Here is a 27,767-nt window from a genome sequence, read left to right as displayed (position 1 = left end):
TGTATTTGCAGGCAATGTTCGAGCAATCAGCTTGCCAGGAGGAGTGCTCTGAATTGATTACTCTTGTGGTGGGAAATTACAGGAGTGCAACATGACAGGAGCATAAACAGCAATCTGATAAGGGATTATTTCAGTGCTAAGGGAATATTAACGTCAAGGGTTGCAATGTATTCTGAGCAGGCTTTGGAAGGTGCGTAGAATCAGGGTAAAGTTTGCCTGAAATGTTCTCCCTTCCTGTATCAGAATGCTACCTCAGCCAAGCTATAATCTGATTTGCATACTAGTGGTTTAACTGATGCTGGTTTGCACGAACAGTCAATTCTAATTCCTTTGGTAAATCAGGGTAACTGAAACCATTCCCCAGAATACTCCCTAGCCATGCTTAAGACCTAGATTTTCCCAGCTCTCTCCCATCATGTATTTTCAATTACGCTCTTTTTCCTAAGTAACCCAGCAGCCTGAATCCAATTTCTTATACGTTGCTTACAGAGGACTGGATGTATTTTAAAAAATACAGTTAAAATAGGGGAGGCCCAGCATGACACACAGCCAAGCGAGTTCACTCAATTGCAGAACAAAGTTTTATTTGAGACACAAGAATGAAAACAATGGGGGTGGGAACAAGAAACTCCCCCCTCCTTGCTGCTTTGACGCAGACAAGGAAAAGGTCCGCAAGCTGCCTTCAGTGTTATTTCCAGCCAGGGGCTGAACTTCATCAAAGGTTTTCTAAGCCTGTAAGAATAAAAAGAACAGTGTTAAGAAAAGAGGTAATGCTGTGGTCTTCTCCCCTGCAGAAAATAAAGAGAACATTTCAGCCTGACACCAAAAAGGTGGGAGTAAGACGAGCAGTGATAGTAAAATCTGCAATGAGACAGAATGATATGCGAGAGAGAGAGATTTCAGTTTCTTCCCGGAAAGTGTTCAAAACAGACCAGGCCTGAAGAGTGGTTTTCCTTTTTATTAACACTACTGGATGTCCATAGCTATTGCAGAGCATATTATGGAACAGCGTCGCTTTGTGACCATTTATAGAAATCTGAAATGTACACAAGAACAGTGTGTGGTCACAGTGTTTCCCCCCAAAACACATGCCACTGATACTTCACTGAAATAGCCAGGAGCGGAATGAGAAACAGGATGTAAGGCTTACATAGTATAATTACAACACAGGGCGGGCTAAAAAAATTCTGTATTTCACCCTTTATCATCAGAGAATTGCTCCTGGGTATGCTAAGGCGCAAGGTACGGAAGTTAAAAAAACCAGAGCTAGAACAGGAAGGAAGGATTTCTCAAGCCTGAATAGTGCTTGTGGACAGAATCCACTGGATCACTGAAGGTTTTGTGCTGTTTTACAGAAACCGGTGCAATTTCACTGCTGTTCCCCCCCAGCTTAGATCCCATCTTTACCCAAGGAATGTGGATCACGGGGCGCCAGTGGATTTCTGTATCTGCTCTTTCAGAATGAGAATGCTCTGCCTTTGTTCTGGAGGCAGCATGGCTATCTGGTCCGCCGTCAGCTGGAGAACTTGCATAATGAGGGCTGCCTGTGGGGAAATGGAGAAGAGAGGGAATGATACGCGGGGCAGGGGGAGCCTTGGCGGATCATGCTTTGCTGTGGGAGGCTTATGATCTCCATTTGGAATTGGGGAGATTTTCTTCCATAAATCTAGCTGATTTACCTCCCTCCTCTCCAGGCCAAGCCAATACACAAGGAAATACACAACATGCTCCATTAATATTTGACGCCTTGTTAATGGCCAGTTTAAAAAAGAAAAGAAAATGAATCATGGCTTGGGTTAATTGGCATTTCTAAAGCACGTTAAGAACTGGATTTGCAAAGGACATCAAATCCATCAGGAGCCCCGGGAAATTTTGTGAGTTAGAGGAGAGGAGAAAGGATTCTTCATAGTCTGTTTCATTTACAAATTCAAACCCTTTTTTCGCTCCTGCCTTGGGGATGGCTAACAGCCCAGAAAGAAACAGTAAAAACCACTGAAAAGAAGCAATAAAAACAGCATGCAGAAAACATCACCCAGTCTCAGGGATCAGAACAGAGTATTTCTGGTCTAAAGTCCATTTAAAAAAAAAAAAGGCAGAGTCTTTAGGACAGCGTTTCTCAGCCTTGGCACCTTTAAGGTCTGTGGACTTCAACTCCCAGAACTCCCTGGCCTGCGTAGCTGGCTGGGGAGTTCTGGGAGTTGAAGTCCACAGACCTTAAAGGTGCCGAGGTTGAAAAACACTGCTTTAGAAGGTTAGAAGTGAGAATTCTACTGCACTTTCCTTTGTTTGCTTACTTCAAAAGGATTGAAGGCTGCCGTAGGGAGCCAAAGAAAAAACGTGTTGCAATCCTTTTCAAAAGGAGCTCAAGGCCTGGATTTTTAGGATTTGTTTTCCCTCACCTTTTCATGGTCCTGGGGTGTGACTTGGTTTTGTCCAGGGCTGAACCCTCCGGGTTGGGCCGCAGCCTGCACCCCTCCGCCTGCCATGGCTCCCGCCTGCATTGCTGTTCCTGGCATATTAGGAACCTAAGGGCAGAAGGTATTCAAATTTACTGCCCCGCTGAGCCAGAATGGAATTGATGCGCTGAGAGAAGAGTAATGACCTCTGAACAAGAAACAGGGAGGGGGAAAAAGGTGATAATGGGAGGGTGTGCAGATCTATTGGTGAGAGAATAATGGGACAACCTGGCCTCTGCCCCAGCAAATTTTGATTTCAGACCATAGATTCGAAACGAAGCTTTTGCCCTCGCCCTTTCTACCGACTGATGGGTTTTCCAGCCCACGTCTTGGGGAAACTAGATTCCTCTAATGACAACAAAAAGCTTTGCAGATTATCAGGCAAAAAATACACGAAGCCAGCCAGCCTGGGATCTTCGGCATTAGTTTTACAATCAGCACTTGAAGGGCTCGGTCGATTTCAGTGCAGGGCTGAAGTGATCTCTAGGGCAGCTGCGCTCTGATCTCGGTGCTGCCGAGGGCTTTGGGCTAAGCGGCAGCCAGACTTCGGAAGTGCTTGTTGTTTCAGAGTGGGTGTCGGCAACCTAGAGCTACATACAGATCCAGCTCCATTTCTTTGCCTGGGGCTAAAATTCGGCAGTAAACCGCCATTACTGGCAATGCGACTGCACCCTTTAAAAGACTAGAGACTCATTCCAGCGATTGCTTAAACCACATCAGGTTGTTTGCCCAACATGGTTCACAGTCTAGCCCAGCCATTTTTGGGAGGTTCTGGCAGCACACAAAACAGCCATTTTGGAAAGAATCACTCATCTTCTCTGGAAGTGCCTGGTATTCCAAGACCCCCTGCATCAGGAGAGGACAGACAGGGGTTTCCTGCCACCACCACCAGCCCCTTCTCATTGGTCGGGCATGCAGCAGTTGAGGGGGCCTGGAGCCTGCCACCAATTGGTGTTTGGAAGGTTTGTTCTGTGCTGCCAAACCTTGGTGGTCAGTCCTAACCCATCTTCTGGGGGGAGATGGGCGGTGGCAAAATTTGAAAAATAAATAAATAAATAAAACCAATGACCAGATCAGTGACCAGATGTGCAGTAAGTTCTGTATTTGAGAGACTTTCCTTTTTAGAGTCTCCAGATCACAAATTATTTAAATTGGCAAACTCACTGGGCAGCATTTGGGAAGTGCCCGTTTTGACAGGGTCATGAGGTAGCTGACTGGGTGACAGCAGTTTAATGGAAAACAATCCAGGGCTGTTGAAGGGAAACCAGCTTTCTCTTGCCCCACTATTGACTGAATTATGGTCAGTGTGTGTGCAACACGCTTATCCATCCCCATGTACGTGAAGCAGATGACACCAAGAGAGCCCATCCACACCCAGAACTGGATTCTCTCCCTCTTGCCCCCATCCACGGGTTGCCTGAGGTTGGGACTTCGGGAAGTGGGGAGGCTTTTCCCTAAAGCCCTGCCTCCGATTACCATTTGGTCATCCTTCCTTCATTTAAATTCTGATAGGAAAACGAATGTCTAACTTCATCCTATGGGTTAGAAGTTTCCCTGGTCCAATTTGTACCATCAAAGCCAATTTCCCACAGGGACAAGTGTGGTTGGCATTCAATCATCCCGTTTGCTTTAAAAAGAAAGCACCATCAATAACTTGGCATGATCAGGGGTGGGCTGGGGATGGGGGGAAGATGCTCTCCAAGCATCAAGCATCTGTCTCAGGTGCGATCTCCACCTACCTGCCGAGGACCTTGTGGGCCAGCTGCTCCCATATTCAGAGGCCCTGGACCTTGAATTGCACCAGTCATTGGACCCCTGGGGCTTGGACCAGGGCCCCTAGGCTCCATTCCAGGGCCCCTGGGCTCCATGCCTCTAGGAGGCTCCATGCCCCTAGGCTCCATGCCTCTAGGGGGTTCCATGCCTCTGGGTTCCATGCCTCTGGGTTCCATGCCCCTGGGGGGTTCCATCCCACGAGGTTCTATGCCCCTTGCATCCAGGACTCTGGGCTCCATGCCCCTTGCATCCAGGACTCTGGGCTCCATGCCCCTGGGCTCCATCCCTCTGGGCTCCATGCCCCTGGGCTCCATGCCCCTGCCATCCATCACTCTGGGCTCCATGCCTCTGCCATCCATCACTCTGGGCTCCATGCCTCTGCCATCCATCACTCTGGGCTCCATGCCCCTTGGATCTCTTCCACCTACATGAAAGAAGGCAGGCAATTCTTACAAAGGTCCTACTGTATGGGTAAAGAGGCAAAACTTGGACCCCACCAAGGTCAGCAAGGGACCCACTCCAGGGCAGCTAAGCTGGAGTTTCAAAATGCTTGTAGCCCTTTGCCTTTGGAGTAAGGGATACAATGGTAAACCCAAGTTTGAATTTGGTTCTGAAAATCTGATGCTTCCTTTCAAGGCTGTTTCGGCTTACTACTGTACAGTTCAGCTGCACACATTTCTGCATCTTCTAGAACAGTGCAGTGCAGTGTTTCTCAACCTTGGCAGCTTGGAGATGTGTGGACTTCAACTCCCTGAATTCCCCAGCCAGCCATGCTGAGCAACAACTCCTAGCATCTGTCACTACTGACCATGCACATTGGGAATTACAATTCTGTAGTATCTGTAAGGCCACAGGCTCCGAAAATTATTCCTACGTCATCAGGAGTCTTATGTTCTTGTATCTCTCCTATATCATCAGTCGCCTGATGTCTCCTTGAATGTGTTGGGGCTGGTACCACCTGCACTGAGACCTCTGTTGCTCTTCACGTTGCCTCCCTGCCCTTTACCTCGGCCATCCATCAAGGGTCCTCGTGGCTCTCCCATCAAGGGACGTGGCTCTCCCATTGGTCCGCCTCTCATTTCATGGGGGGGCAGCCCACGGCTGTCGTGGCCAGGCATGTGGTGCATTGGTGGTCCTTGGTGGGGCGGACCGAGGTAACCTCTGCAGAAATGGTGAGGAGAGAAGAAAGGAGACCTCAGATGCCAGGTTAAAGCCGCAGAGAAGCTCCCTCGCCTCGTAAACAAGGGGGCTCTGTTTGATGGGTAACCCAAGCCTGATTCGGGATTGTTCAGTGAACCCCATTAGAACGCAGTCTGGGCTCAGTGTTACGTGCATGGGCCAGCTTGGAAGTCTGGTGGTGCAGTCTAGAGAAGTGATTGCTGTCTGCAGGAGCCGTGCACGAGGACACGGCTCCAGGAAGGATATAAAGAATTGGAATGGAGTTGCCATTTGATCTCGACAAAGAGGAGAAGGGGATGGAGAAAAAGACAGCTTTGCTCACAACTTTTAATTCTACCCATAGCTAGAACCAGCCTACTCTCTGGTTCCTATGAAGTGGGCCCTAAATACAGTCTCTATTCCCACCTGCCTACCTGGGCTCCACGTCTCCAGTGACCGAGAGCAATGTGCCTCCCCGTGGGTCATTGGGGGCATCTCCCAGAAGGCCTCGGGGTGGTAGCCCACTAGCTGGCATTGGCCCCCGGTGCATAGGGGCCCGTGGGTCTGGCATGGGCACTGTCAAGGAAGCAAAAAGGGGGCTTTGAGAGTCAGGAAGAAAAGCCATCTCCAGTCCAGTGTTTCAGCATGCCTTGAACTGACGTGCTTCTCCTTCGCGTACCTACTTCATGGAAGAAGTAGCCTACACTGGGGTGAAGCCCCAGAGGGGTATGAGCTGCTTCCACACAGACTACAGCAGCCCCAGTGCTCCTTCCCCTAATGACACATATTCTGACTTATCAGAGATGAACAGAGTCACGAAAAGACAAGCACACACCATGCACACAGAAGGTCCGGCTTCTCTTACGTCTTGATACCACATGCCCATTGCATCTGTTCTGAACAGCACACGTGGAAAGATTTTAATTAGCTCCCCTAGCACCTATTAAAATCTTTTCACGTGGCATGTTAAAATGGACCAAGCTTCCACTCCTATTCACTTTAAGTGTACACATATGTACTCTTCTTCACTTGACTTAAAAAAAAAAATCTGTTCATCCAAAAAGAGTTTCAAGTACATGGTTTGTACTCCAGCATCACATTATTTCTATGATACAGTTAAGGTACTGGTAAAGTACAACCTAGGAGATAGAAGAAGACACCCTTGTCCCCAAGGACTTTATAGTTTAAACCAGTGTTTCTCAAACTTGGCAACTTTAAAATGTGTGGACTTCCCCATGCTGGCTGGGGAATTCTGGGAGTTGAAGTCTACCTGTCTTAAAGTTGCCAAGTTTGAGAAACACCGCTCTAAGCAGTAACAGGGATGGTGAGACCAACAGCAAAGTGGAGGGAAGGAGAAAATGTGGTTGAATAAGAAAGGAAGATCAATAACTATATTAAGAATACTTAGGACGGGTTTCAGAAGTTTCTGGCTTCACAGTGATACCTCAGCACAAACTATTCATCAGACTCAATCCCTCTTTTGGCTAGCACCAGGTGGAGACCTTCTCCTGCCCCCATAGCTGGAGTTACAGGTGTCATCCTCCCACCTCTACCCTTTTCATTCCAGACCTAAAGCTGCACCTGCTGCTTCTTTTGCAGCTCTAACAGGTGATCCACATCTGGGCGCACATTAGTCTTGCCTATCCTTTGCAGGGTGCAACCAGCAAGGGGAGGCCAATGGCTACTATTGGTACCTTGAACGCGCTCAATAGAGGCAGGCCTGGCAGGTCCCACGGGAGAGAGCTGCAAGTTCCCTGGCCGAGTAGCAGGAAGAGAGGGAGAAAGAGCTGTCACATCAACAGGAGAGGCACTCGCCACACACATGCACAGAGAGGCACCTGGCTAGAACACGTCCTCTGGAGAGAAGCCAGCCTTTGAAGGCAGCCCCCTTAGGCAATAGTCTTAATATGAAATATTAGGCTATTGCCAGGTAGAGTCTAAGGAACCAGGGTGGCAGGGAGGGGCGGGAAACGCTGCCTATGAAAAATGCTGAGAAGTTTCCAACGGATCCTCTTCTTTTACAAAGGGGGAACTTCACAGCTTGCTTTAAGTCCAACAGGAACGACCAGTTCCATCTCTGGCACAATTCAAAATTACGGTTGGACCTTTAAAGCCCTTAAAGGTCTAGAAGTGTGGGATCTCAACAACAGCCCACTCACATGCAAACCTGTTGGAGGCCGAGGTCTACCCTAGTCCGGGTGCCTCCCAGTCTTTAGAGGCGAGAAATGGAGCTCCTTTGCATAGCATCAGGCGCCCGTGTCCTTGATGGCGTTTAATCTCCGATGGATGTTCGGTCTTTTTGCAATGAAAGTGCATTTCAAGGTACTTATTGTCAAAGTTTTTAATGATCTGTAAACTGATTGGAGCAGCGGAGGTGGAAAATTCAACGCCATTTGGGATAACAGCTGCTTTCACACACCAGAGTAAGGCATTGTTTTATTCAGGTTTGCTGCTGAAGCACCCAGCCATAAACAATGACTTATTAACCACAAAGGCTAGTTCAATTTAGAGCCCACTAACCCAAAGCTAAACCAACTAGGTTGTTGCATCATGCAATGCATAAACCTAACCAACGACTGGGGAACACAGAGCCCGATCTAGGGAGAGAATGACTAAGTAAACTCGTAAGGAAGACCAAAAGGCACTCAGCGGGTTTCCTGGCCAGGCTAAGGGGGAATTAGAACCCATGGGACTCTGTTTTTAGAAGAACACGGTACTTTCAATTTTGGCAGTTTTAGTTTTAGGGGAATTGCAAAACAAGGGTGTCCTCAAAAGATAATGCAGCATTGCAGGAGAAGGAGATGCGAGAGACTCCAGGGCAAACACCCACTCAGCTCTGCGTGGCTGAAATTGTGTCGTTTTTTTAAGAGTAAGCTCCACTTCCCACAGGTATTACTTCTGAGCAAAAGAACAGAGGTGGCTGAAGGCTTCTCTCTTCCACCCAGTCATTAAGGCGAACCAGATGAATTCAGGAGAATACTGCAATTTGTCCCAGGGATGGGACTGGAAAGAAAATTAAGGAAATAAATAGATTTTTTTTTTAAAAAAAACCCCTTCTGATAGATATCTACATCATGGTCTGTCAGCAAGCTTCCAGGACATTTGGCAGCCTGTGATCAGAACTTGGGGCTAAAATAGGATTTTGCCTAACCCAGCAAGGCAGTTCTTAGGAACTTTGGGAAGGGGTGGCAGTGACAAATCTAGTGTTATTTTCAGTGCAACCAGTGGGAAAACATGCAGGGATGTTTCCAGACATACCCCTCTTTGGCCTCCATCACCAGGACAAAGCAAGCCCCATTACCTTGTGCAAAGTCAATGTCATCACATAAACAAACAAATAAATAAATAAAAAAGCATCTCAAAAAGTGGGCAGCAGCACCCTCTGCTGGCTAAATGAAAGAAAGCAGGCGCAGCTTGGCTCAAGCACTACCAGAGGGCGCCCTGGAGGAGTTCAACCAAGGGTGGCGTTCCCTGTTTTCTGCAGGGCATGCAAGTACCTGGTGGAGCATTACTGGGGAAAGCATCGCTCTCATTGTCCACTAAGCGCAAAGAGAAACGGAGGGACAGAGTTACCGAAAACCTGGGAGAGCTACACGGTCGGTCGGTTGGCGCGAGTTAGTCGGGAAAGGGAAACGTTGGGGTGGGCGATTGTTTGGCAGCCGGGAGCCACATAATACGTTTCTAGAAGGCGGGGTGTGGGTAGGGGGTGTTGATGCAAAGTGGATGGAACCGCATCATGCAAATGGGTGGGGCTGCGGGATTCTGTTTTTCCCTTGGTGGATTTGCTTTGCTTGTTATTTTTAAGTATATTAAGTCTATTTATAGGGCTTACACTGCTGTTTTAATGCGCTTTCCATGTCACAGGAGCAGCAAACCATGGCCTGCTAACTTTGGACCAGAGGGAGCTTGCAGAGAAAGGAGCGTGGGGCTGCAAATTTCTTGCACCCTGTTTGTAGGGAACCCCCTGATATAGAGACCCTCTCGGTCCAAATCCGGCATTGCCTGAACTTATAAAATCTCAGCCTCCCAGAGACCTGTGCTCTAACCGAGGGCGAATGATGCATTTACCTTGTCCGCGTTCCAAGAGCATCGGGCCGCTCCCGGGCATGCTACCTGCAGGAGAACATTCACCACAGCCATCAGGTAGGCGAATCGATGGAAATGGAAACGCTTGAGAGGCAAACTCTCTGCCCAATGATTACTCCCAAAAGCAGTGCAAATGCTATTGTATGCACGTGGCCTTCCCCTAACTGATACGCTCCTGATATGTTGGGGTGACAACTTACCCCTCAGAATCAGCAGGCAGGGGATCATGCAAAACACGGGGCGGTGCGCTAGACAGAAAACCTAGTGCAGGGGCCATTCTAGGACCAGATTCAGCCTTTGCATCCTGCTAGCGACCAAAGGCACTGGCTGAGCTAATTTTCTAAATTGGAATTTTCAGAACACGTTTCAAGTTGGAGGAAGTGATGTATCATGATGTTTTTCAAAAAGGAACTGTTCAAAGCAGCCAACCCTGAGAGAATATATATAGGTCTGATTTTTCATACCATCATGATTAAAATGGAAATGTTTCCAACTTAGGGTGAATCTGGCTACTGAGCAAGCCATGACTAAAGAAATCAAGGCTGAGCATAAGTTATTGCACACTGCTGTTGCTTGGGAATTTTATGTTTATTTGTAATTTGGGAGTGGAACAAACTAACCAGCAGTTTTCACTGAGACTTTATTTATAGAGTGATATAAAAAAGAAATTGCCATCCAACTTAGAAATCCATTTCTTTTCGTATAAATTATCCATCTTATTTATAGTCTAGTCTAAATTATCTAGTTTAGATATGATGGGGCTAAAAAAGTTACTTATGACCTATCCTCAAAGTTATGACCGTTGCACCACCCCAACGGTCATGCGATCATGATTTCAGCACTTGGCAACGGTCTCGCATTTACAACAGTTGCAACGTCCTGCGGTCACACGATCACGATTTGTGACCTTCCTAGCCGGCTTCCGACAAGCCAAATCAATAGGGAACCATTGATTCGCTTAATGACCAACGCGATTCACTCAACAACTGCAGTGATTGGCTTAACGATTGCAGTAAAAATGGTCATAAAATCGGGTCTGGTCACAAGGTGCCACATTTAATGACTGTATCGCTTAGTGACCGAAATTCTGGTCCTAATTGTGGTTGTTAAGTGATGACTACCTGTAGTGCAATTCAATGCAAATTTAAGCACGACTACTTATGAATCCAGGAGCTCACTCCCAAGTACGTAGGATTAAACTTAATTTGGCCAATTTTCTCCTCCTTATTTGATGTTCCCAACCTGCTCCAGCATCCATGATTCTGCATACAAGAATCTTTAGAGCCCCCAGAGCTAGGAAATAGGCTGGGAAAGACCAACACATTGACAAACTCACCTCCTGGAGCCATGGGGCCAGGCCCAGGTCCGGGCACCGAAGCTGGCATCTGGCCTGGAGCAGGCACTCCTCCTTGCATGGGAGGCTGCATCAGGGGAGCAGCTCCATTGACATGCATCCCCCCCTGCTCAGAGGAAAGAAAGAGAAAAACACAATGAGGTTTCACAGAGTTTTAAAGAGTGGGCTACCTTGAACCTGGATGCTCCACATATGAGACTGACTGCTGCACCGGTCAAAAATTTAATAAAATCCCTGGTCAGGGAAATAATTCCAGCTTTGCCTCTTCTGTCACATGCTATTTTTCGGTATTTATGAAATATTTTTGTATAGGTTATCGTACAAACCCTTGCTGTCTAATATGATACCAATCATACAGAATAATTGTCTTAGTAGAGTTTGGCTTATTAGTGTCGTCTAATAACATACCTGAGAAATGACTAGAGTGGGACACAAACTCGCATTAGTATTTCCCAAAAGAAAAGATCAAACAAATTAAAATAAAATAATAATAATCAGCCTTCCCTAGCTGGGGCCAATTCCCAGGCATCCCAGTGCTCAGCAGAGACTTTATCCATTCCCTGGGATTTCTTACAGTTTCCAGTAGGCTACTCTGGAAGTTTTAGCTTTTTCCAGCAAAACCAGAGAAAAGTCTTGCAACATCTTAAAAGTGAATGGATTTAGGAGTTGCAATCCAAACAGATTTGTAAGGCATCTACATGATTATGTTACTGATGTACTGATCGATCCTATCACTTTCCCATTCATTTTAATTTACTTACCGTTAACGGGCTAATATTTTTGTACTTACAAACTTTATTGGGTGATTATTATTATATTGTTTAATTATTATACTTTAGCAATAACAACTACAAACAGGAAGAGCTATGTCCTATGAATATCTGCAAATCACTATATACCCTAAACCAATAAACGCTCTTTAAAACCGGAAAGAGATTTGGAACACAGACTGAAGGAAAAGATTCAGCTGAAACAATAGCTGCTTACGATTGGTTGTGGCTGAGAAGAAGGGACGTTTGGCTGGTTCATCTGAGCATTTGGACCAGGTCCTGGCCCAGGTCCAGGACCAGGACCAGCTCCTGGCCCAGGACCAGGACCTTGCCCTGGCCCTGGCTGTGCATTTCCAGGAATCAGAGATGGGACGCTGGTTTGGCGATGAAGAATTTTCTGAATGACAGAAGAGAGAAAAGCAAGATCAGCGTTTGTCAGGGTACCAGAAAGATGTTCAAGACACAAAAGCGCATGGCTCTGCCTCTTACCCCAAGGCTGGAAAGATTGCAAACATACCAGCGCGATCTCTGGATCAACAATACGCATCACCACTTGGGCCTGCAGTAAGGCGTAGGCGAGTTGAGGATTCTGCAAGAGCATACTCCGCGCCTCCTGAGGACTGTTCTGGACACACAGCTGGAAAAAACAGAAAAGGGGAGAATCTGGAACACGAGCATCAACGAACCTGTCATCTCCCAACTTCTGGAGCGTTTCTCCACAGCTCAGGGTTTGACAACTCGGACAGGAGAAAACAAGTTAATTCTCAGATGTGGTGAAAAAGCTATTTATGGCTCAGGCAAATATTGAAAAGCCATCTCTTTATAGAGATGAATAAATATTTCTATTTATCTCTCCAACACCTCATTTTTTGCACACTGTATTCCCTACAGGGGATGGAACCATCACTTTGTGACAGATAGGGCATGTGCTCAGCATCCACAAGGTGTTAAAATTCCAGTTTTAAAACAACCTTCTCCAATCTGATCTCTCCTCCCACCCCCTCTCCTTCGCAGTCCTCCACATCTCAAGGGCACCAGGTTGGAGAAAGCTGCTTTAGAGAGACTCGAGCGATTTGTAATTTAAAAAAGGTGAGGAGGCAGACTTTTTACCTAGAAGCCTGGGAACCTACTGGTATTGATGGGTTTGAGAAATAGTCTGATCTGGCATAAAACAGGGTCTGGTGCTATGAGGATCCGCTCAGGTTAAGAGATCTATTTCTGTCCCCTGATGGACTCACTCCTTCTTCCAATTCCCACATGCTTTTCTTCTGCATCCGATACATTGCCCTGCACTCCCAGTCAACTATTCCGCTTCAGGAGAGAGACAGTTCTCCAACTCAACTTCCCATCTTCCACTAACTGAAGGGTATGTTCCCCTTCCTTTGCAAACAGAGAGGGAGATGCTTCCATCAGACGGACTGGCAGGAGAAGAGGCCTGAGCTTTCTGACTCGCAACCAAAGGCCGGCTTCTTTTCCATGCCAGTTGGGAAGGAGAGGACCATCCCTCTTCTGCGACTAACAAGACAATCAAGCAGCTGGGAAATCCCTCCCTCCTCCATGATCTCTTGACTGCCTGCCCTCCAACCTTCATCTGCTTCATCAGTTCAAACATCTGCTCGGGAGGGAGGCTGGCCACCGCCCTGCTGATGGACTCAGGAGCATCCTCAGGGTTCACGGGGTCTCCATAGGGCGACTCTATGATGGGCGCCCCTGTGCCCAGGCCTAGCAGAGAAATGAAGAAAAGCCTCAGGGCCAGGGAGCACTGAGCACCCATGCTGCAAACAGTGCAGAGTCACAGCCACCCCCTCCCCTCCCCTCCCCTCCCCAGCCTTCTGATGGCTTTCAGACTCACTCTTGAGTTCCTCCTTGTTCTTCTCACTGGCTGCGTTGTCCACACGCAGCGCTCGCCCACTAAATTCACGCCCGTTGAGATTCCGCATGGCACTGAGCGCCGTCTCTTGGTCCTGATACTCGCAAAAGCCATAGCCTTTTGGCTTGCCCGTCTCTCTGTCGTAGACCAATCTGGTTGGCAGAGCAGAGAAAACCAAGACAGTTATGCCCAGGAAGATAACTGTGTAGCGTGTTTCAGAGAGAGAGGGAGGGAGGGAGGGAGGGAGGCAGAAGGGGCTGGTAATGAGGACGTGAGAATTAAAACTGATGATCCCATCTCACAAAAGGAAATTACTTTATACATGTTGGACTGTATGTCTAAACTAGAACAGGGCAAGCCATCACCCTCCAGATGTTGCTGCATAGGGATGGCCAGCATAGCCAATGGTGAAGGATACTGGAAATGGCAGTTCAGCATTATTGGGAAGGTCCTGCTTTCCCATCTCTAACATAGGCCAATATTGTGCATTTTGAATTGTAGCGTTCTCCAGAGTAGCCATTCTCTATTGGAAGCTCCAGACTGATCCATCTGATATATACGTATATTTTTTTAATTTTATTTTCTATCCCGCCTTTATTATTTTTATAAATAACTCAAGGCGGTGAACATACCTAAAGTCAGGCTGGGGAAGAGTGATCTAGGTTACCTCTGGTTTCTCATTGCTTCTGGTTAAATTATTTTAACCAAGATGTCAGGAATGGAAACTATGGTTCAACACATGCACTCTATTGTTCAGCCTAGAGCCCTCATCTTCTTCCACACCTCCCAAAACTGCTAAATCCTCCAGACCTAAGAACCATGTTTCAGGGAATTCTAATCAGGATGCTCCTCACCGGAAACTGACAACAGGTCCAACCTCTGAGAAGATGTCTTTTAGCTGCTCCTCTGTGGCTTCGTAAGGGATATTCCCCACTACAGGAGAAAGAAAGGAGCAGGTCATCAATATCTGTGGGCATATCTGCAATTAGGCAGGCGTCCTTTCAGGAACAGATTAAGGCAGTTTTCCCAACCTGGTGCATTCTGCAGGTAAAATTCCTATTATTTTTAGCCAATACAGTCAGCAAGCATATTGTATTAGTCATTTGTTGTAGTTAATGTTGCTGTTTACCTATTTATTTATTTGGATTTATTAGCCGCCCAACTCCAATGGACTCCGCATGACGTACAAGGCTAGAAAGACCATTAAAAACAGATAAAAAAATCAAACCAAATGAACGGCCCAGACTGAAATAATCTTATAGATAGCAAAAATCAAACAAAACAGGGGCCCTAGGAAAACAATAATACATTGACCCCAGGCCTGGTACCAAAGCCAGTTAAAGTGGCATTTGTCACTTTTGCTAAATTATGCCACTGCCTTATGAAACTTAGGCAGAAGTGGAAAAATACTGTTGAAGATGGCAACAATAAAAAAAAACCTCATCAAGATGAGAGACAACTGAATGAGCCTACAGGCCTAACCCTCTTCCACTCACAATTACTTCTCATAGGTCAGTTTCCATCGGGCTAGGTCACTCATTTTATTTCCCAGAACTTAATCTCCTGGAATATTTCATACTTGCATTCAAAACCAGACAAAACATAAATATGGGTATAAAACAGCTACCTCTAACCTGGTAACTTCCTGAGGCAGGGCAGGCTGGTGATTTGTAGCCCAATGCATCTGGAAAGCACCAGATTGGAAAAGGCCAGTTTAAAGCAAGCTCTCTGCTAAGATGGGGTTGAAAACAAATGCAATGACCGTGGGTTTTTACTCATTTGATCCATAGGATTGCAGAGGTATTCCAGTAAGGAAAGATATTGCTTCCCACTCATTCTGCATCACCTGTTAAAATAACAACTAGCAATTGACTTGTATCTTCAAAATAAATGATACATACATACAAGCCAGATTTCTGTAACAGTCCATTGTTTTACTACATTCCAAGCTCTTCTCATAATTCTCAACTTGTTCTGACAATTATTAGTACTTAACATATCAAGCAGCCCTTTTGTGCCTTCCAAAACAATTCCCCCCCCCCTTTTTAGTGATGGTGGAGGTTAACGGGCAAAATGGGCGACTTAAGCCTTGCAGAGGTTTTAAGTACCTACTTCACTCCAGAAGACCGCTAACTCATTCCTCAAAACAGGCCTACTGTGAGTCCTGGCCTACCCAATTCTGAGGTGGAATCAGTCTACCATGTAAAGCCAGTTCGGGTGCCTGAGTAGAGAGAGGTTTCCTGCTCTAAACAAGTTCTAGAGATTTCTGTCTGCTGAAGGAAGCAACAAGTACATTACATGCATTTTTGACACAAACTGAGCTAAAACTAGTTGAATCAACTTTGCTTAAAGCTTTAAAAACAATTACAGCAATGACATAAAAGAGAAATATACCCAGGACTGAGATACCCGGGAAGCTGGACAGTCTCTACATTGAGAAATGTGCTTAGCTTCATAAGTTTTAGTTTCCATAACTGCTGTTTCTACTCTATTTCTATGGTTTCTCAATCCAGCCTGATGCCCCAGATTGTCTTTGCTATTTAGTGCTGACCAATTTAGGTGTAACACAGCAGACTTTCTTATTACTACTATTCTTGGACTGTTTCTCCATCTGATTGGCCAAGCAGCTCATAACAGTACCATATGAAATGGCTCTACAAGCAATGATAACATGAGTTTTCTCAAGGCGAAGCCCTTCCAGGCTGGGAATTTGGGGCACTGTAGTCCCAACCTACCTAAGAGCATCCGTTAGGGAAGTTTAGTGTAAGGCAAAGGAGATGCTCAACCAAGGGAGAGAACTGACACAAATCAGACGCTGGTTTTGCTTAAAATAAATAGAAGGGACTTTGAGAATTAAATTTACATTTAAGTTACTTTACATCAGAAACAGTGCAATGCCAACATTACAACATTGCCCAGTCCTATACAGTATACAGAAGCAATGATAAAGCAAACAGTTTTGAAGTGTTTAATTCAAAAGCTACATCCTCCAATGATGAGCAACAGGCAGAAGACTGGTGCATCATGTATTGCTACCTGGTTTAAAAATATACATGCAAGAGTACAATTTCAAAAAGAGATGTTAAAGCTGCATGCATTTCCAGCAGGGATGTGCACAATGTTTAATTTCCAGTGTAAAATTTTGAGCATTCTGGAAGGTCTTGAGATTGAAGCAGAAGGTTTCACTCTCTAAACAGCTGTTCCAAAAGCTCAAAATGCATCCAGAATGGTTGACACAGCCCACTTTGCACTCAAAGCAGGATGCTTTTGCCAAGCTTTATGCTAGAAACAGATGACAACAAAATATCTGGCATACCTCTAATTTCCAGGCATATGGCAAGGGCATTTTCACATGTCTAGTGTATTGGTGTCTGATAATTCATATGAAAAACCATGTAAGGCTAAAAATACCAAGAAATACCAAGAAATTAAGACTGCTATCCCCTGTGTTTCCTTGCAGATAATCTTTTTGTTGATGTTTATTCGTTTAGTCGCTTCCGACTCTTCGTGACTTCATGGACCAGCCCACGCCAGAGCTTCCTGTCGGTCGTCAACACCCCCAGCTCCCCAGGGAAGAGGCCGCCACCTCTAGAATATCATCCATCCATCTTGCCCTTGGTCAGCCCCTCTTCCTTTTGCCCTCCACTCTCCCTAGCATCAGCATCTTCTCCAGGGTGTCCTGTCTTCTCATGATGTGGCCAAAGTATTTCAGTTTTGGCAGATAATCTCAGAACTGCATATTAGGGAATCCTTGCAAGTTTGATATTCCTCAACGAAAAAAGAACTACCATGAAGGGAAAATGTGTTTGAAAGGTGGCTTGTCCACTAGAACCAATTTCCTCCTGCAACGTAATAGCCACAAGGAAGCAATGAGCAGTAGCAAAGAAGTGTTTTAAAGATCACCTGCTGGACAACGCTATACAGCAAACACAGGATTTACTTTGCAACTTTCAGGGGAAAGCAGTGGATTCACTTATTAGCTCCAGCTTCACCTCCTCCCCCAATTTGTCTTTCAGCCATTTTACCACCCATGTCAGGTGCTGCAATCAGCAGAATCCCAAGTTGGTGGGTGAGAAGAGGGGAAATCTGCTGAGGAGGAAAACAGCTATACCCCTAACTCTAGGATTTGGGGGCCAGAACTGGTGCCGTGGTCTCCCCTCTAATTAAGCTGATGTATCCAGAATTATGCAGCACTGTTCTCTGAGAATCCTGATAAATGAACCTTGTGCCCAAACAGGCTCAGGATGCTGAAATCCAAGCAAGATCCCCAACTCATGTTCAAGAATTTCCCAGGTTTTAGTGCATAAATGTGGGTGACAGGGGTGAACACGAAAGCAGCTAAACTCGTATAAACGGTATAATCTTGAGATGTAGATATTTTCAGTCCTCTCTGACAAGAAAACTTCCTTCTGCAAAGAAGACCATCTTTCTCTTTGCCACCGATCCTAAAAGCAGAGCACAGGCGGCCCCCAGAACAGCCCTGTCCCCAAACTCAAAGCCGAGAACTGCCTTCTAGACAGCGAGGAGGGAATGGGCCGCTGTAGAGATTGGACGTCGCCCCCCATCCTTCCAGCTTGGGAGGTCCACGGCCAGGAATGATGGGAGTTGGAGTCTAAGCACCTCCAGAAAGCCACGCGTTCCGCAGAAAACCAGCCAGAGAGCACAGCACGCCACGGGCGGGACTACATCCCTCTTCCCCCTTAACCAGATAGCTTGGCTGGCGGGAGGGGAGGGGAGGTTATGGGAGTTGTAGTCCCCCTCGGCTAGGCACGGGCGCGCTAAGGCGGCGTCGACAGGAGGCTCTGCCGCCCCGGGGAGGGAGTGGGGCGGGTGGGCGCAGCACCTCACCGAACACGGAGCGCAGAGACCGATCCACCGCGGGGTCCCGCACCGACAAACCCGCCATCTTCCTCTCCTTCGCCCACCGCTGCTCCCCCCCAACTCACGCCGCCGACTTCCGGTCCGTCGTCGAACGCACCGCCGCCGACTTCCTCTTCACTTGGTCCCACACTTTTTCCCGTCCTCCGGAAACTCTAGCGCTCAAACCTGAGTTCCGCTTCCGCGCTGATTCCTTGCTCCTCCCTCCCGATTCTCAAAGATGGAGGCGGCTGCTTCGTCCTCCCGCGGTACTGCAGCTCTCGTTACCGAGCCTCAGTTTACTCAGCTTTTCAGGTGTGACGGCAGATTTCTAGGAGGGGGCGCGCTGGGATGCAAGGGGTTTTCATGCGGGCAGGTCTTCTCTCCCTAAAACCCAGTTCATCTCAGCCTGGCCCCCGATGCAGCCTCTCTCTCTCTCTCTCTCTCTCTCTCTCTCTCTCTCTCTCTCTCTCCCCCTCCCTCCCTCCCTCCCTCCCTCGAGAGTGCATTAGATGTTGCACACAATGGTCACCCCATTAAATCACCATGTCCTTGAGACCCCCAAGTCTGTGCACCCAGCCAAGTTTTGAGGGACTTCCAGAAGGACATCAAGGGAGGTGGGGGGGTGATGTTCCACAGGGCAGGCACCATAGCAGAAAAGGCTCATCTCTTGCAGTTAAGCACTCACCTGATTGCCACAGGCCACAGGTGGGAAGGAAGCAGTCATGTGAACAGAGGGGACAAAGTGGCTTCCATCACCCTCTGCATACAGACTTGAACCCCACTGAGTCAGAAGAGAGAAGCCCCCTTCCACCCCCTTTGTAGAAAGTGGAGCTGCCCCTCTTTTCTTCTGCCAGCCACCAGCAAGCTTCATGTAGGCTTATTTACAAACATCCATTCGTGCAATCAATAGAGTGGGCTAGGTGCATCAAGTTATGGAGGAAATCTATGTGGTTGCTAAGAGTTATCACCAACTTGATGGCACCTAATCAATCAGGTACATAAAGAAGGGCTTGATGTGGAAAATGGTATTAACCAACGCCTCATTTCCGTAGGATTAATTTCTTAGGGTGGCTCTGCTTTCTCCCAGATGAGGGAATACCAAGTGAAAAAAAAATGCATTGCAGCAATTGGACAACAGTTGCAGTGTAAGTGACATCCTGAAGCTTCATGGCCAGATTCTGTTGTTGATAGGGGCTTTCAGAGAAAGGGACAAGTAGACTTGCACAGGCTATACATAGAATCTGAGTATGGAATAATCATCCTTGTCTTCTTTTTCTCTGCTCCAGTCACAATAAATTGCCATCCTTCCCAAAATAAGCCAGCTTTCCTGTTTTGTAGCTGTACTGTGAATAGATTTCTTGTAAGTCTTGATGAATTCTCAGGCTGGCCATTTGGTGCATGTCGGTGAAGCCAGACATGCTTTCTCTTTGGTGCTGACTTAATGTGGTGTTACCCAAAGCTAAAAACAGTCTTTCCTGCATTCTATTATGGACCTTCTCTGTAGCAATGGCAATTACTTTCTGCAGGCATCCTCATGAACTTGTTGGCATTGCAGGAAACTCTTGAGGAAAGAAGGGATCTTGAACTGCCTTTATCGAGTGCAAAAACTTCCCGATGGAACCACGGCATTGCCTATACTGGGCCAAAGCTTCACAGCCCAGCACCTACAGCAGCTGAAGGAGAGCATCCCACATGGAAAGGCCTGTGCTCTAACATGGATCCATGTGAGTCAAGCTCTTCTTGAGAAGGCATCAAGTTCTTTGACTAATAGTAGGCTTATCTCTGGAGCTGGAAATAAATATTGTCCAGTTTGTTTCTGATCTCCTCCCCCCCATTCCCTGTTTTCTTCCAGCTTTTCTGCTTGCCTTACTTTACTTGACAACATTGGTTGAGCTTCTTTGATGTAGCCATGGGGCTGGGCTAGTAGTGGTGCTGCCATTGGCTGAACTGTTCTGATATCACAGAAGGGCTGGCTTTGTGTAATGTAATGCTTTGGGAACCCCTGAGGTTTTAATTAACACATTCAAAGTACTCTGCAATACCTTTTGTCATAAACATCCAATGTACAGCTAAAATGTTTGGAAAGGATTTGGAACTGAAGCAAGCTGTGTGTATCACAGAGGAAACTAACCATTTATTTTTCTTCCTTAGAATCCTATTCCTTCAAAAGCAGCTATGGTACGTTCACCTGTTCAGAAATTACACAGTGAGCTACAACATCTGATGTTAATCCATGGTGCTGCTTGGTCAGAAGAGTTAGAGAAAGATCTGCCACGGTCCTGGCAGAGGCATGGGGACCTTGTTCTTCTAAGTGAGGATTGCTTTATAGCAATGCAGTGGAGAGAATTGGGTAAATTGGAAATATAATTTTACAGTGGGTGATGTCTCTTCAGCAAAACCAGACTTTTATTCCTTGTCCAAGATATTTGATTTTTATTTAAAAAATATTTTTTTTATTTAAATGACTTTTATTCCTTGTCCAAGTCTTTGCGCAAAGAAACTAAAGGGAAGTGCAAGTTTAAAATAGCTAGAATGCAGTTCTATTAATTTGGGACTGAACAGAGGCAGTCGTTTTTTTCTCCCACCACAGATGTTAATTTCCTTTCCTCGCTACGATTAATATTCGATATTTACATAGCAGCAACTTAGAACTCGGGGCTTCACAAAGACCAGGCATGCTGGATCTTTACTGCATGGGATTTACATAATAATAGAAAGAGGAGGAAGAGGTGGAGGCACCCCATAAAAGAAGAAGAACATGTGATAACTGTGATTTCACATACTTGGGCTGAATTACAATGATTGGGCTTAATGCATTGCCCTAAGCCATGGTTTGTTGAGCCATGGCTTGTTGAATAAGCCACAGCAGGCTGGGTTCCCACCACACATTAAGCCAATACTCAACAAACCACATTTTAGCTGAATATATTTGTCTTAGCTCAGGCAGTGTGTAATAACTAAACATATAATATCCATATAGGTGATAGAAGCCAATCTGGGCTGATTCCCCCCCCAAAGCTAAACAGAGTTAGTACTTGAATGGCAGACCACAATGAAATATAAGAACTGCCAACTGAGGGTTAAGTTAGCCTTGATGCCTCTGATGATATGGTTTCTCTTGCAAGGTTATTCACCACTACTGTCTGTTCTTAAACATGTTACAAGAGACCTCTGGTTGGTTTTGGTGTAACTGAACAACACTGCTCTGAAAAAATAAGGTCATTTGCTCTCTGTTCTAGGCCAAGAACTTTGGCAGGTGGTTGCTGATGCTTTGGGGGCCCGGCGTTTAGCCAAACGTGGGCGAGTGCAGTCCGATTTGTTTAGATCTCCTGCTGTGACCCTATTGCTAGGTCAGGATGGCTGGGTTGAACAGGTGGACAATGGAATCAGGTAAGGGAGAGAGCAGTTCTCCTTGCCCCTATTTCCTTCATTTACACTTTAATCATGGAATCACATGAAAGATCCTTGGCATTCAAGTTTAAACCAAGAAAGTTAGTGATGTTGGCTAGCGCTAGACACAAAATAATAGCCTTAAATTATAGGAAGCAGATTCTGCTTGAAAGTTAGGTAGAACAACTTTTCATGATAGAGCATTTTGACTGTGGAAACCAGTTAGGTTTCCTGTGCTGGAGATCTTAAACAGAGGCTTGATCGTCATTAGTCAGGGATGCTTTAACATGGATTTATGCACTGGATGGCAAAGAGTTGGACTTGTTGATTGCCGCCTTCCACAGTATAGTTTGCCAAAAGTGCTGATGTCACTGGACATTTGTCAAAAGTGCCACATTGTTTTTTCTATTAACATAGTTTTCATTTCCCACACCTTGTGCAAGTTTTACTGGGGTTATGAAGTTACCTGATTTTGTTAGTCACCTTGGGAATTCTGTTGCTGGAGAGGATAGAAAGATCTGTGGTAAGTAGATGTGTTTCCAAAAACAAACATCAGCATTTGCTTGGTTAATCTAGGCTTCCAAGTTTTGCTTTGTACCCTTCCATCTGAAGCAGAAAAGTGAGCCATGAGCCCTAGAGGCTAGCAAAGCTTAGAGTTAGGGTAATTGGGCAATTTAGGGTGGATATCTAGTCTTCTGCGTCTGCATTTTCTCCACAGATACAGGTTTGATGTGACCCAGTGCATGCTGTCTCCAGGAAACATCACTGAGAAGCTGCGGATAGCCTCTATGTTATGCACGGGAGAAGTTGTGGTGGATCTTTATGCTGGTAAATACTGCCCTTGATAACAGCAGAAAACCTGCTGTCTCCCACTGAAATTCTAGTTTGGGCACAAAGTGCTTCTGAATCTCCTAAGGATTTCAGGGATTCTTTTGAATGCAGAAGCCAGTGGGGCTGTTTGGACCAGTTGAAGACCTAGCTTGTTGGTTGGGTTCAAGCACATCTCACTAAGCCCTGCTTGCTTGCTTGCTTAGGTTGTGTGGAAGAAGCTACTGTTGGCGGATTCACACAACACAGAAAATCAAAACAAGACGTCCCACATTATGGCTAAGTCCAAGGTGTGATTCCTGTCACTGAACATCCTTGATTCTTTGGCACTCCCTCCTCTCTCGTCTTGAGACCCCCTTAGCACACAGGCACAGGCTTTCTTGGTCAAAGGCTGTGGGTGGGACTTACGGTGTGTGTTAAGTGCAAGCAGACAGTAGGTAAATAGGGTGTGGTCGGAGCAGCTAATGAGTTTGTTCTGTGTAAAAAACCCAAACCCATAATTATATATATATGCGTATACACTGCCTTCTCTCTCTTCACTTTCTCCCGGTTCTCCAGCCCTAAGTCCACTAAATTTAATTTTAGCTTTACTCTAGCCAAAAAGAGGACAGAAGGCTACTCCAAAAGCTTAAAAATGACAAATAGATCTGCCTCTTATGCTCAGAACAGTGGTGTGCAACTTTAGTCTAGACAGATTTGTGGAGAAGCGTCTTGCGGGGTTCAAGGAGCTGCCAAAGGGTGGGTTGGCAGGCCACCGTTATTACATGTCTGCTCCAAGCAATTCTGTTTCTGCAAGGGCAGTTGGTAAGAGCTGTTAGTGCTTCGGGGTATAAATGAGAGGAGGAAGGACGCTCATAAGCATCAGACTTGTTAAATAAAGCTTGGAGGGCCATCTATCGAGGATAATGTAATTGCATGGGCACTGAGCTACTTCTGTCTCCCTTCTCTCCAGGGATTGGCTATTTCACTCTGCCTTACTTAATTCATGCTGGGGCTGCCTTTGTCCATGCTTGTGAGTGGAACCCCCATGCCGTGGAAGCTCTGCGGAGAAACCTGCAACTGAACGGCGTCCAGGATCGGTGCTGCATTCACCAAGGGGATAACAGAAAGGTGAGCAGAAATGGCATCGAAATTGCCCATGAACCCAACCAAGCAGGATTAACAAAATGGACTAGAGCCGCTCCCCAAAAGACTTTGCTTTTAGTAGGCAGAGGCTGCACTTCCCCAAAGGAAGGATGTTAGAGCCCAGTCTCCCTTGTAATTAAGGCCTGGAGCTTGTGAGTGCGTATGTGTCTGTGTCTGTGTCTGTGTGTGCCTTCAGTCACATGAGCTTTGGGTAGGGGTGAGAATACTGTTTTTCTGCTAAGTGCCAGATCTTCATCAAGGGAATCTGCCAGTGGTTACAAGCTGGTTCTGAGTAGGGCTGAAGCCTGCGATGGGCTGGAACGAAAATGGGAGAGTTCATCCCTCTCTTCTCTTCGACAGGGTTCAGCTACCTCGCTCTGCCATTGAACAATTTGCTTTTTTGAAGCTGAGCGGGTGGTGTGAATTTAGCCATTGTGGTTTGCAAATTGTGGTTTATGATTAACAGTTTGGGTGAATCTAGCTCGGTTTATTCAGTAAACCAAGATGAAGCAAGTCGTGGCTTTGTCTGTGGATGAACACGGCCTCTCTGCCACTGCCCGGAGAGAAAAAAATAATCTTTGCCAGAACTCTAAGCTATTCATTGGCAGAGGGCTTTTGAAACTGAACTGTGAGCAGTGTGAAAACAGGAGAGGGGTTATCTATGGTAGTAATATTGCAGGTTGGCCATTGTTGCTTAGTGGGAGCAAAACACAGGCACTGCATGAAAAGAATTCAGTCCTGAGTGCCCCCAATTAAAAGCATCTTGGAAACACCCTGGAAAAGGTCTTTGCCTGCCTGAAACTTGAAGAGTTGCTGCTGGTCTGAGTAGAAGCTGAGCTAGGAAGATGAATCTGTGATAATACTTGATTTGAGAAAATATTTCCTCTGCTCTCTCCTTGGCTGAGGTGGAACTATGGGGTGTGGCTGACAGAGTGAACCTGGGGCTGATCCCGACGTCAGAGGAAGGCTGGCCAGTCGCTTGCCGGGTCTTGAGAAAGGATGTGGGAGGGGTCCTTCATATCCACCAGAACGTGGAGACCTTTCCAGCAAAGGCACTTGAACCATCCCACCGACTGGAGCAGAATCAGTCCCTTGAGCAGTGTCTCATCCAAGCAGCATCACGTGGCCAAGAAGATCAAGTGGTTCTGGAGGACCATGATGTTCTGCAGAATACTGGGCAGTCGTTCACCGTTTCAGCCAAACAAGAGTGGTGGCGCTGGGCAGAAGTCACAGCAATGCAGATCCTGATTTTGCTTCAGGACCTGGACAGGAAACTGTGGAAAACCCAAATCTTGCACCTTGAACACGTGAAATCTTATGCCCCTCATGTAGACCATCTAGTCTTGGATCTAGATTGCCGGCCCCTTGAGTAGCGCACCGGGAAGGTCTTTTCTCTGGCTCAGGGAATTTTGGAAGAAAACAGGGTGTGGGTGTCACATTCTGCATCTTCTTCTTGAGGCTGCTTCCCACAAAATCACTTTTTGAAAGCCTGAATGTTGCCGGCTGGAAGTGTCACGTAATCTTGGGATTTTGTGAGTGCAGTTAGATAGCTTAAAACTGGAATGAATCCTTGAACCCTGGAAGGGGCTGAACATGGGTAGTCAGTAGAAATGATTTGGGCAGCTAGTTGATGCATGCTGGGGGCAACAAAATAAGTAAGTAAATCCTTCAGGCCTTTTGCCTGAGCTATACTATTTGCTGGAGATTCTGCATCAAAGAACTCTATTATAGCCATAAGGTCAGAAAAGGAGATTCTGCATAATTTCAGATAATTGTGTGTTTTCTAGCCATCGCTGAAAAAAGCAAGTTTTGAAAATGGGATTCATTGTTCCACTAAGCCATGGTCCTACTCCATATCTCCCAGCAGAAGTCGCTAGGGCTGCATTTTTAGGTATGCTTGCCTAGTGAAAAATTCTTTGGATCCAACAATCCTTGCCTCTGAATTAACATAAACTTCAGTTCTGTTTACCTCTGGGTATGTAGCTTGTGAATGTCTGATTATACTCTACCAGCATTATGAGACCTTGGGCACAGGTAAGGCTTCCATATCTGGGCTGTGAAAATCCAAATGAACTTTTAATGGCAGCCAAAAAGTTTTATGTGTTTCTTTGCTGCATCAAGTAGCCCTCTGGATTTTCATAGCTCTCGTTTATGGCCCTTTGGCTTTGTCCTTTAGATTCTGTTTTATTACTGTATTCATTTTATACCCCATCATTCTGCCCAGAATGACCACTCCTGATCCCATCCAGCCAAAGGAATTGTGCAGCGATTCTACATTTTCATCCTTAGCTGAATTTGTACCTATGAAAGAAAATGATAGCAAAATATCAGGAGTCTGGGAGCACCTTTTCCAACTAACAAACTGTCAGACTCTCCGATCAAAGGTCCACAGAACCCCCTTATTGGAGCATCTTCCAGCTTTCTCTCACCGGTGTGAACAGACTTCGTGTTGCCAGATGGGAGGGGGTGCCAGATTGGAGTGTGAACTGAATTGTTATGGCTAGGGGCTTATTGCATCGGCCACCCCAAGGCCATGCAAGCAGGGAACATCAGAAGGACCATCTGGCATGGGAAAGGGGGTGGCATGCTTTAGTGGGAAGAGGGGCAGAGGGCAATTTAGAGAATGTAGTTTTAAATGTTAGTTTGAATGGGAATTGGGCATTCGCAGCTTTCTTCTTGTGCTGGTCATTTCGCTTCATTAAAGCAGTAGAAAGAGTCTGGCCTCCTGACTGTCATTGAATGAATGCTTGAATGTGCCAGTGCTTACACAAACTTTATTAAAAAGGCCTAAGCTTTCATGAGCTCTCAGAACTGTATGCACTGCCCTGAGTCACTGAGAGTTGAGTGGCATGGAAATTTAATGAATTGTTATATTTATTATAATTATTTACTTACTAATCGTATTTTTATAGCCGCCAATCTCACGAAAGTGACTCTGGGCGGTGTACAACAGTCCAATTAAAACAGTAAATATATAAAACAATTGTTACCTAAAACAAGTATATAATAATTACTGAAAACATTAAAAAAACAATAAAAGCAGAGCTAAAACAACAACAACAACAACAACAATAATAAAATTGGTTATTGGAAAAGGTGCTATCAGACTCCTGACATTTTTGCTACCGTAGATTAACATGGTTCTTCTCCTACAGTGTCTACAAAAGATTAAGCCACAGACCATGGTATACTGGCCCCCATGGCTAGATTCACACAACAGCCTAGATCAAAACAACTGCATGGTGGTTTAATATGATGAGAAGCCAGCCAAATGTAGTTTTCCAGTGAACAAAACAGGGAATGATTAGTGTGAGGACTGACATTGTTTAAGTCTAGCCCCTCCTGCCATTTTGTGAATGAGGACAATCGCACTATGAAAGCGATCTGTGAGGCAGCCTTAATCTAATTTCCTCCTCCTCTGAGATAACAATAGAAGCTGTGAACACCTATTTAATAATTTAGGGCGATGTCTCTGTTTAGTTTAAAGGGTGTTTTTTTTCTTTAAATTATTATTACTCCGAGGTAATGTCCAGGGAAAACAAAAGGTGAGTCATCTTAGCTATTTTTTTGTTTGTTTTGTAGGTTACCACCTCTGTCACCTTTTCCTACCAGGTTTGAGCTAGAGCACAGTTAGGTTAAAAGTCTTTAGTTGCTGGATATGCAAGAGAAGAATAAAGGAATACAGCTACTGTTTGTCTGCTTCCAGACCTTTGCAAACCAATCACCCCGCCTACTTTATCTCCTGCTGAGTTAGGTGTGCCTTATTGGGGAGAACTCTAAACATTATAATTCCTTTTCAGTGATGGTCTTATCTTTGCATTTTGGAGCAGCTCAGCCCACCGCTGCTTCCTGTTCTATTCTAGAGGTGGCACTGCAGTTGACAAAGGTGGTGGTGTTATTTCACTGTATAGCAGATTCTCTCCTCCCCTCCTGCTTGTGATCCAGTATAGAGCAGAACCCTGAGCGTTGCTCTTTCAGCTGGTGTATGTGTTGTGCTCTGACATTTTAATAGATTTTTAGACCTTTTTTAGATACTGGGCTGGATTTGCACAGAGTTCCCCCCCCCCCCCGCCAACTTTGGGAAACCTATGAGTGGA

At 45.9% G+C, this 27,767-nt stretch overlaps 2 protein-coding genes across 3 annotated transcripts; one reads left to right on the top strand and one right to left on the bottom strand.

The window, feature by feature from the left end:
* Positions 1–567: 567 nt before the first annotated feature.
* Positions 568–18,433, bottom strand: CSTF2 (cleavage stimulation factor subunit 2). Of its 2 annotated transcripts, XM_063313594.1 has the most exons (15): positions 18,316–18,433; positions 14,322–14,400; positions 13,450–13,619; positions 13,183–13,319; positions 12,115–12,234; positions 11,815–11,994; positions 10,810–10,933; positions 9,456–9,500; positions 7,082–7,141; positions 5,822–5,963; positions 5,236–5,390; positions 4,196–4,653; positions 2,400–2,525; positions 1,408–1,544; positions 568–732 (listed from the first exon to the last, which is right to left on the bottom strand). In XM_063313594.1, exons 1-14 carry the CDS (start codon positions 18,371–18,373, stop codon positions 1,422–1,424), a joined length of 1,977 nt encoding a protein of 658 aa, XP_063169664.1. In that variant the 5' UTR covers positions 18,374–18,433; the 3' UTR covers positions 568–732; positions 1,408–1,421. The 2 variants fall into 2 exon arrangements, with proteins under 2 accessions (XP_063169664.1, XP_063169665.1); XM_063313595.1 differs by lacking the exon at positions 7,082–7,141.
* Positions 18,434–18,554: 121 nt separating this feature from the next.
* Positions 18,555–25,763, top strand: TRMT12 (tRNA methyltransferase 12 homolog). The gene is made up of 7 exons (XM_063313607.1): positions 18,555–18,639; positions 19,883–20,051; positions 20,479–20,677; positions 21,567–21,717; positions 22,436–22,545; positions 23,498–23,655; positions 24,576–25,763. Exons 1-7 carry the CDS (start codon positions 18,566–18,568, stop codon positions 25,041–25,043), a joined length of 1,329 nt encoding a protein of 442 aa, XP_063169677.1. The 5' UTR covers positions 18,555–18,565; the 3' UTR covers positions 25,044–25,763.
* Positions 25,764–27,767: the final 2,004 nt, after the last annotated feature.

Source organism: Candoia aspera, chromosome 12, assembly GCF_035149785.1.
Source record: "Candoia aspera isolate rCanAsp1 chromosome 12, rCanAsp1.hap2, whole genome shotgun sequence".
NCBI lineage: Eukaryota > Metazoa > Chordata > Lepidosauria > Squamata > Boidae > Candoia > Candoia aspera.
Note: the sequence above shows the minus strand (reverse complement) of the source record. Positions and strands in the feature narration are given on the sequence as shown.

What these genes read in the sequence shown, in the direction of transcription:
- CSTF2 (XM_063313594.1), bottom strand. Translation starts at nt 18,373, where the DNA reads ATGGCGGGTTTGTCGGTGCGGGACCCCGCGGTGGATCGGTCTCTGCGC. An exon ending in GGACCTGTTGTCAGTTTCCG is followed by an intron (nt 13,620 to 14,321) that starts GTGAGGAGCATC and finishes TCTGCCAACCAG; the next exon opens with ATTGGTCTACGACAGAGAGA. An exon ending in ACTGGAGACGTGGAGCCCAG is followed by an intron (nt 5,391 to 5,821) that starts GTAGGCAGGTGG and finishes CCATTTCTGCAG; the next exon opens with AGGTTACCTCGGTCCGCCCC.
- TRMT12 (XM_063313607.1), top strand. Translation starts at nt 18,566, where the DNA reads ATGGAGGCGGCTGCTTCGTCCTCCCGCGGTACTGCAGCTCTCGTTACC. An exon ending in GTGCTCTAACATGGATCCAT is followed by an intron (nt 20,052 to 20,478) that starts GTGAGTCAAGCT and finishes TTTCTTCCTTAG; the next exon opens with AATCCTATTCCTTCAAAAGC. An exon ending in ACCAAGGGGATAACAGAAAG is followed by an intron (nt 23,656 to 24,575) that starts GTGAGCAGAAAT and finishes TCCTTGGCTGAG; the next exon opens with GTGGAACTATGGGGTGTGGC.